The sequence below is a fragment of the Dermacentor silvarum genome, chromosome 3 (assembly GCF_013339745.2).
Source record: "Dermacentor silvarum isolate Dsil-2018 chromosome 3, BIME_Dsil_1.4, whole genome shotgun sequence".
Lineage (NCBI taxonomy): Eukaryota > Metazoa > Arthropoda > Arachnida > Ixodida > Ixodidae > Dermacentor > Dermacentor silvarum.
Genome location: NC_051156.1, coordinates 181,052,085 through 181,062,095, shown reverse-complemented (window position 1 = coordinate 181,062,095; position 10,011 = coordinate 181,052,085). Strand labels below are relative to the sequence as shown.

At 46.1% G+C, this 10,011-nt stretch overlaps 1 protein-coding gene across 1 annotated transcript in view; it reads right to left on the bottom strand.

Moving 5' to 3' along the window:
* Window positions 1-679: 679 nt before the first annotated feature.
* Window positions 680-10,011, bottom strand: part of LOC119445062 (retinal-specific phospholipid-transporting ATPase ABCA4) — a 31,372-nt gene continuing 22,040 nt past the window's right edge. The window contains exons 7-10 of the mRNA XM_049664856.1: window positions 8,654-8,945; window positions 6,162-6,344; window positions 4,276-4,454; window positions 680-820 (exon numbers count right to left, since the gene is read on the bottom strand). Of these exons, the coding sequence (XP_049520813.1) occupies window positions 680-820; window positions 4,276-4,454; window positions 6,162-6,344; window positions 8,654-8,945 (795 nt within the window). The remainder of the gene's footprint in view (window positions 821-4,275; window positions 4,455-6,161; window positions 6,345-8,653; window positions 8,946-10,011) is intronic.

Genomic DNA, 10,011 nt, shown 5'->3' with positions numbered 1-10,011 from the left:
GGGTAATGTTTACCGTCACTTGGAGATACTCAGATGATTATATTTTTTGCGTTCCGCCTAATTAGATAATTACTCTCGATTAATTAACTTATCAGTTATTATAATTAGATTAAAACGGACAATGAGAAAATTGTAGAGCGACATGAGAAACTCCCGATACAGCCTTCTGTTGCTCAATACGTGCTACATAAAAATGTTTTTCCTAGCGTGAAAGATTACCCGCGAATGCACGCAAAGTGCCTCGAGCGGACAGTCGCACGGCAATTTTGCCTCTATTCGCGTGCTTCTTTTCACGCTCGGAAAAACACTTTTACGTAGCGCGTATTGGACAACAAAAAGCTGTATCGGGAGTTTTTCACGTTGCTCTACAATTTTCTCATTGACACTTTTCGACTAAATAGAATGATTGAGAAGTTGATTAATTAATTAGGACTATAATTATCTACTTAGGCGGAATGCAAAAAAAAATGATCCGAGTATCTCCAAGCGACGGCAAACAACATTACCCTGGTCCTGTCCAGCTACTTAGCATTTGCATATTTTTAAAGTTTGGCCCGAGGTAAGAGAAGCACCTTGTATATACTTAGAACACTTCCTGTCGGCCGGGGCTAGGGAGCCTACACGAAACCTTACGGGTATGGGCGGAATATGAACTGCCCCCGCAGTGCAACGCGGTCGTTCAACGACGCACCTTGGTGAGGTTGTCGGCTTCCACGACGACGTTTACGCTCTCGGGAAGCTCTTCGAGAGCACTCGGCTGCTGCTCGGGCGTCGCCGGCACTTCCAGCACCTTGTTCGTGTTGGGGAACCAGTAGCTCTTCTGCGCACCCGGAACGGCGATAAATTAAGTAAGGCCGCACGACTTCAAGAAAATGTGGCCCCAAGCACGTGAATTCCACCTTTACGGAGAAAGGCCAGCATGCACAGGGCCGCGGTTAATATTATATATATATATATAATATATATATATATATATATATATATATATATATATATTATAGTCGACTCTCGTTATACAACGGACCCTGAAAATCCGACGACAAGAAATGTCCGTTTTATCCGAAGTCCATAATATCCGAAATGCACTGCTGCCCTCACCGACGCTGCTAACCTGAATTATCTCGAACTCGCGCAACAATAGTCTAATTTGCCAGTAGAATAAACCGGGACATGTGGGGTTGGAGCACCGGAACGCCTCACTTGCGAAACAACGTTATTGCAAAGAGTGAGTGACGAACGTTTAAAGTAAAAAAAAAAAAAAATCAGAAAAACTGTTTGTTTTATATGGCTCGAAAATAACTTTCCTGGTGACTGATTGGCGGCAACTCTTGAGGGTGGATGCAGTCGCTTTGCGCAGCATTTCATTCAGCTGCGACACTTGAACGGAGCAGTCGTCTTGCTGCTGCTGGAAGTATTCTTGATCACTTCTTCGATATATATATATATATATATATATTCATTGTCGCGTTACGTCTTCCTTGGTTGTTCGCGCGACTACAGATCAACAGTGCATAGAACAAACGTTGTTGCTGCTCTTGTCGTTATGTGAAGCAACTCCGCAACAAACCGCCGCGGAATAGAACTTGACAACATCCATTGCAACAACGACAGACACAATGTAACAAAGCACTTGCCATCGGCTTGCCCTTTGATTCCTTTAGGATGCGACGTAACCTCGTTCTCTAGGTAAGCAGCTGGGGCGGCAACTTCTATAGGTGGCGTCGCCGCGCGTTATTTATTCCGCGTGTTTTCAAGCCTACGTACTGTAAGACACGTTCTCATTGTTATAGAGTGGCACATTTGTTATTTCAGCTGTGCCATGCAGCTTGATTGCCGCGCGACTGGCCGCTCGAGGCACATTGCCTGTATATTCGCGGGTTTCTTTCAGGCTCGCAAAAAACTTTTATGTAGCACGTATTGAGCAACAGAAAGCTGTGTCGGGAGTTGTTCACGTTGCTCTGCAGTTTTCTCATTTACGCGTTTCATCTGATTATAATAATTCAGAGGTTGAATAATCAATTAAAACTAATTATTTAATTAGCCGGAATGCAAAAATAATCTGAGTATCTCCGAGCGACGGCAAACAACATTATTACCTTGGGTTTTGTCTAGCTACGTGGCATTTGCATATCTTTAAATCTTGGCGCATGATAGTTGGGACACACTGTATATTCAGAACCAGCGCTTAGAAGAAGCATAGAAAAGAACGACACACAGACTACACTGACTATAGTAACCGTACGAGTTTATTGTTACTAGCCTTGAACTTAATGCATCCCGATAAAACAAAGAAAGAAAAAAGGTGGCTGATAACACATAGCAAACCTATCGCGATAGATACATACAATATTTTTTTTTTTCAGAAGCAGTATTGGCGTGCTCACATAGTTGTCTCCTGCATTGCGTAAAACGCTTCAGAAAGATGGTAAGCGACCCTAATCTTTGAGTTGAGTGTCTCCTAGTGGCACCCGCAATTCGGCGTTGGTGTTCTGTGCTTTAGTTCGCGGTAATCAGTGATTTCTAATTAATTTTAATTATTAGAGATACTTCAGTAACTCAACTTGTAACTAAACTTATGCTCTGATATATCTATAACAAAACCCATAAATTTTGTACTACTTTTTTTCTTTTTTTTTTCAGATTTATTTTGAATTTCGTCCCCGGTCGTCTCAGGAGGTGAACCGGAAGTGCTGCGCAAGAAACAAGAGTGTCACTCGATGCTCGTGCCGCTAATATTTCCCGGGCGCTCTGCTCTCGGTATCTTTGCAATCTGATATCTATAGAAATCTCTGGCTAACACTTGCACTTGCTATAATGGAGAGGAGATTGCTGCCTAGCGAACCATTTAAATTATTTGGCGTGTTTCCTCGTACAGTCGTTTACACAACAACCTGTCTGGTCCACGTAACACCCGGCCGAAGAACAGCAAAATCAAACACTCACCTTTGCTACGGCATTCGACATATACTTTCAAGCGTGGCTTTTCTCGCCATACCTCGGTTATTCTTTTTTTTCATTAACCTTAACACATAGGCTTTACAGCTTGTTAGGAGCGCTGAAGAGAAGCGTGACTGCCTTATGCATTATGCAGTACGTGTGGAATCACTGCAGTGCTTCACTTATCAGACATTTTTAGGATGCTTCTATTTTCTTCTACATTGGAATCGCATTGATACGATATTCACGGGAACAAGAGAAAATAAGACGTATCATCCGAAAATCGTATTATCCGAACATAATCGTAATAAGAAAAAAATTATATAAGAAAAAACGTATTATGCAGAATTGTATCAACGAGATTCCAATGTACAGCGACTTGAGTTCGGACAACACTCCCTGCGGCACACTCCGTAGCACATCTTCTGGATAGCAGGCACGCCTTAGTCTAACCACGTGTGCCTCAAGGCTATAATCAACCCTGTCTGCACATTATATGTTAAGTGCTGCTCACCTGGGCACAATTTTGCTAAGGCCCTCTTTTACAAATTTCGAGTGTGCCTAATTAGACGACAGCCATCTCTTTTGTAAACGTGGTGTGCTGCCTAAAATCGACTCTACGTCGAGGAAGGATAGCCTGCTGTCGGTAGCAAGTTCACTCGTCAACTGCAATCTATTTGTGTATTACTGGAGTGAACAACGCGAAAATTGCTTCAATGCACTGTTGCGGCTCGCGATTTTTTCCAGCACGTGTCATTGACGCATCCGAAAACACGCAATTTCTATCTGTCAGACAGGCACGCGGCTAACTGACTAGTGGAAAGGACCATCTGAGGGGTACGTGCCAACTCATCGAATTGTTCGTTATAGACAGCTATCTCGCCGTCGACTGTACCAAGCGCAACATACGTCATGCGGGCACACACGTGTGCGGAAGTGCAGCATGCATCCTCGTTCTTCTAGGCCGTCCGCCAATCGCAAGTGCCTTATTGAACTAAATTAACATTTAAACGTAAAGTGTGCTTGAAAGTTCGTAAAGTACGACATACACACAACCTGCAGACGTGATATATCATCGCACTGTAATTCGAATATGCGAGAAAACATCATTCTGTTACGCGAAAACTCAAACACAAAGCCCTTCTCCAGCTGCCATTTTTTGGGGTGAGCACGCCACGAAAAATCCCGACCAACTAGAGGCTAACAGATTCGCTGTCAAAAACAGTGGTGTATCAAGTACTATCTCGCCCGCTAAATTTAGCAGGCAATCCCAGAGCGCCTTTGCGGGAAACAGCACGCCACAACTGTAATGGAAGGATTCTATTATAGAGTACGTGCCGTGAACACGAATCCAAGGGCCAGCGGGTGGTCGCATACGGAAGGCAGCACGTGCGTCAGGTACCAGATGAGGGCCACCATGAGGACGCAACTCAGGATTGTGGCAAGCCAGCAGACGCCGAGAGGCAGGTTGTCCACGTTGAATCCCTTCCGCGACAGTATTTTCCAGTCGGCCACGACTACGCAACCCAATGGGTAATGTACGGAAACTTTAAGGCCTGCTGCTACGAAATGTCACTTAGGTTAATTCGGTTAATTATGGGTAGTATATAGGGGGCTATACTGAAGCAATGTTAATAAGGCTGCGGGGCTGGCCTTTAAATAGCACCCGAGCAGACGACGCGTCCCAAGCAAGCCGAGGATCAAAGCCTTCTAAATCGTGACTCATTTCTGGTGAGCGGTTACTGGTGGTATATTTTTCAGTTTAGGTTTAGCCACTTTTGTGAGCCTTTCCAGAGTAATAACCCATAGGTATTGTAAACAAAATTTTGCACTGCGACTGCTATATATTATACACTAACTTAAACTAGGCTTTTTACTTGGCCCTGACATTTCGGTGCAGTTGGCCTTTGAGAGAGTCAGTAGTAGAGCATGGAACCTGTGGTAAAATGAAAAGATGCCTCAACTAGAGTTGCCAAGAATCCCGAATTTAGCGGGACCGTCCTGACTTTTTGAGTAAACGTCCCGAGTCCCGACTTCAGCCAGTCGGGAAGGGGCTGAGTAACTATTCATTTACCAGATTTCGTTTCTTTTTATAATGCCTGACAGCTCGGTTACACATTGTTCTGTATTGCCTTCTGTTGCACTGTCATACATAAGGGCGGTTTCATTTTTGTCATGCTTTAGTTCTGTTGTATAGGCCCTAACCGTTCACAGTACCAACCGTTCCTTCATGAACCGAACTGCCCAGTTCACAGTACATCGATTTACATTGGTAGCCGTGTTAGCCAGGCAACTACTGCACCTTTATTGTTGTAAATTGCTACATGGTAGGACTAAAGATAGTGTGAAACTTGCACGTATAGACTGGGAGCTTCACAATCTCCCCCTCAGTCGGACAATACTCTAAACGTCTCTTGCTTGTCTAGACTGCTTACCAGCAAACTCTTCCACTAACTTTGAATACCAGTGCTTCTGGATGGTGTACGTTCCCTTTGGGTGTCGTTGGGTGTGAATACGTTCGCATTTCATTAGGTTGTGCTGAGTCATTTCCAGACGTTTGCTGCAATAGACACATGCCTTATCCTGTGGCGAATATTCGCTCCGGTATTTTTTTTTTTTTTCATCATGCAGCCAGGTAGGCCCTCAAATAACAAGGCAGTGCCCTTCGTGTTATAATACCAATTTTCTATCCCAATTTTTTCTTGTCATTTCTAAATGCAGCAGAAATATATCCCAATCGTCAGTGGCGTAGGTTCAATTTTCACATGCGCATGGAAAATAAAAGCACTCAATAAGGCTTACGAATGCCCCTCGAAAAGTGAGCTAAGAATGGGGAAATGAGTTACATCCGTCAGAAGGAGTATCCAGCACTCCCTTTAAAGTGCAGTTGTGCTTGTGTGGCGTGCGCCGCCAAATGGAGCAGCGGCGCTCGCCAAAGTTCGCAACAAAAACGGTCGGTATAATAAAGGTATGCAAGCATTTATTTATTACGCGTGACATTCGCTTCACGTGGCCCAGCAATATTGACCAATGTCGGCGAAGAGACGGAATAAACGATCATAGCTGCAGTACAAATGAGTCTTTAGCCACCATGCGATAGGGAGGCTATGTCAGTGTGCGAGCCGGATGCAGTACGCAACCGAGCCTAATTGTATGCTCGGAACGCCGAGCGCGGCGCAGCGGTAGAGTTCCGGCGGCTTGTCCCGATCGCCGTGGCGACTTACAGCCGAAGTACATGGTCCAGCGTATGTGGAAGAAGCTGACGTAGAGCATGTTGACGGGGAACATGGCCGACAGGTATTTGGGGTAGCGGTCGTCGAACAGATAGTCCTCCAGCGTCGACCAGGGCCGGCTCATGGCGAACATCGCCGTCCAGTAGCAAGCGGCCAGCACCGTCGCCATCAGCGCTGCGAGCGCAAGAAAGCAAGCATGAATGAGCAAAGTCCAGCGTACCTGCGAGTTCTCCCTTACCGATATCATCGACAAGAGAAAGTGCACCAATCACAGCATTATGCCAGTAGTAACCTACGAAGCTAGAACTTTGGAGGATAACTACGATAAAAAGGCTATAATGACCACAACATTTTAGACATTATACCTCCCTTCTACTCCGCGAAGATGGTCGAACAGCGAAGCTGTCTTACTTACACCGAGTGTTACGAGTGTTACATGCGCCATTTGTTGCACGTGATGCAATTGCGTAAACACAAGTAAACACAGATCTACAACACGACCTTATATTGAAACGTTGCGAGGCGAGAAGAGGCAGTGACTTCCGACGCCACTCGACGAGTGTCCAGTTCTCTGGTCGAAACCTGCCTAGCCACCGCCAGAGGCATCGGCTGCAGTCACGGACAGCGCGCGCGTTCGGCGCGAACGCGGAGAAACGTGACGTCATCGGTAGCAGCTCTGCGCGTTATTCGAAAGGCCGCCGCCGTGCCGCGCAGAAACACCTTCTTATACCCATCGCCTCTCCTCCATGCACCCAGCGCGGCCTCTCATTGGTAGCCTCCTCCCCCAGCCACCTCTCGTCCTCTGCTGGTCACGTGACCTGCCCTCTCCCGGCGCGGCTATAATGCATCACCTCCTGGTCACGTGACCTGCGTGACACCGGCGGCCGGACGGACGGCCGAGCCTCGACCTACAACAGCTCAGCTGTTAAAAAGAAAGTCTGCCAGACACACTCATGTTTGCACCCTCTGGGGCGTATCTTGTCCCGCAACAATAATCGTCATCTGTTTTGCTTGCGTTTCCTTTCCTGAAAACTCTGCGCTCGGCACTTTGTTGTCGAGAATGCTCTGTCACGCTGATAACGCGCATGCCATTCGTGACCTGGAAGTACCGGGCTCGCAGCGTTAAAGAAAGGAAATGCGGACAAGATAGATGATTGTTGTAGTGGGACAAGATAAGCCCCATAGAGTGCAAGCTTTTAATTTTAAGAGTGTAGATAGATAGATAGATAGATAGATAGATAGATAGATAGATAGATAGATAGATAGATAGATAGATAGATAGATAGATAGATAGATAGATAGATAGATAGATAGATAGATAGATAGATAGATAGATAGATAGATAGATAGATAGATTTCTATAAAAAGGAGAGTACGAAGCTGAACGGCCCATGTGATGCGCAAAGCAGATCGATTAGAGTAATAAAATCGGTGCCAGTGGAAAGAAAACGCAGTGGAGGATAACGCATTGCAGAGGTATTGCCGCGGTGTGATGACCGAGATACGAAAATACGCAGGTTTCTCCCTTAAGCACACTAAATGGTAACGATGACTGTAGGTCACAAATTGGCGAGATGTACAAATGCTCTTTCTCCTCTTTTCCATTAAGATCACTGTAAATCGTGCAATACCATCAACATATGGTCATTGTGCTTTTTGGCCAACGATGCCGCGGCGCAATTAAAACCTGCCTATCGTCATACCCTTTCCGCGAAATCCCATGGTTGTAGACAGTGAAGATATTTTTTAATTAGCGAATAAATATTAAGTCGTAGATTAGTTGCGGGCCTCGCGGGCCTCGTTCCTTCAGTGCCTATCTCATAAATTCGGCCAGGTGTAAATTTGGTCTGATGGGAGGTGGCCTGAGTTAGCAGGTGAGCGAAGTGGGTGCTATGGGAATGGTCAGGGCGGCCATAAAGCCCGGTGGGCATCCCCGTGCAAATGTGGGCAATGTAGACGCGTACCTTCGCGGAGCCGAGGGAGAAAATCTACTCCCAACAGACAATATACGTACATTTGACTCTTACCGAGCGCTCCCTCGGACGTCCGTTTCACGGTAACTACGTCATCGTCCGACATGGCTACTCACCGGACAGCACACGTACATCGAACAGGCGGATACGTAGAGCCATATGTACTAACCCCTACAGATGCGCCAGGTAACGGCTCATTTACCCTACGGAATCGGCCAACGAAACAACTAGAGCTACCTAAACATCCTCACTGCAACTAATATGCGCCATCGAGCGCATCCTTCCTTTAATTGAACGAATTGATTTCTTTCACCGTTTCTCCCGTTTTGAAGCGAGTAGAGTCTTTCTTTGGCTATTTTGCCTGTTTTTCGTATTCGGACTTTCTCCGCTGAAGGCATCTACTGTTGCGCAACCGAGTTGCAGGGCATCATCATCATCATCATCGTGGCGTGTCTAGGAGCATCCCTTAGGCTAGCTTGATAACTTCCCGCCGAGCCCAGTTTCGCTTACGCCTGGTGTTGATGCACGAGAGCAGCATGGCGTGCAGCGACGTCTGGACGCCGAACATCGTGAACAGAGCGATCAGCACGTCTCGGCGCATAAGGCTGTCGCTCAGGTAGGGCGTGTAGTCTCGGGTGTGCTCGTAGTCCTCGTAGCTGAGGACGCCCCCCGACAAGCGGTACGTGTTGTAGACCATGAAGAACGCCGCCATCACCGAGTAGAACGACACGTGCACGAAGATGGAGACGAAGTGGGCCAGCCAGTACACCAGGTCGCTCGTGCCCATGGAGCGAAGCATCGACTGCGAGAGTTTTTCCAGTGCGCGCTGCCTTCACGCACAGTCCAGAGCTAAAGTTTTACGGACCGCGGGATCTGAGAGAACGTCGCATTTCCGAGCAGGTTAAGTGAGGGTGGCCAATAAAGCCGTACGCTATATTGTTCGCATTCACTAGTACATCCGAATACCGAGTTTCGAGGCTGCGGATATATACAGCTTTTACTCCGATCTCCCGGTTCGTAAACATTTGGGGGTTGATCGATTGTACAGTGACGTGCATCTTTATTCAAAACACTCGAAATGCAAATTCAACGCTTATACCCATCTGCTTTGTTCTCAAGTATCGCACGAGGATCGCATTTTTTTTTAATTGAATAGCAAGGCTACCGTGGCAGTTCCTCTAGACTGAACGAGTCTTACCTAAAGACGCACGCTATTACTCGAAGAGAACCGAGGATTCTCCATTCCGCCTCTGGGCTCCTGTGGCGCTGAGGCCATGGATTCGTCTTTCTCTGCGGCGTACTCTTCTTCCAATTGGCGCGTGCTCAAAGTTAAGTTTATGACAAGTCTATGACAAGTCTATAACAAGTCCAAAGCGCATTACCAGAAGTTTAGCTTCCTGAGACCAAAAAAAAAAAAAAAAGTCGAATTGCCGCGCATAACCTATTATAGTCAGTTCTTATCGTGAACGTTTTTTTTTTTTTTGGAGGGGGGGGGGGGGGCATGGGAAACTTACTGTATTGACTGGCACGGGTACAGGCGCGCAACAGTATGTCCACTGTGAAGTATGTCAACAATGAAGTTTGTCCAGGAAAAAAAATACGTTTACTTAAGCACGCGGGTAAATCTAACCGATTGCTGTTGCGTTGTTTCATTAATCTGGAAGGCAACAGAAGCTCACGTCATCAGAAAAGTAGTCCCAGAGTCCTTTGATAGGAGCAAAGTACTACCAGGGTTTCTGATAGTACATTACGGCCAGTTGTCGTCGGTGGTGATGATGCAATGTTCTTACAAAGTGTAAACTAAGATATATCAAAGCGAAAATTTTAGTTTTCCTATATTAGTAAATTACGCTTCTACATGAATAACA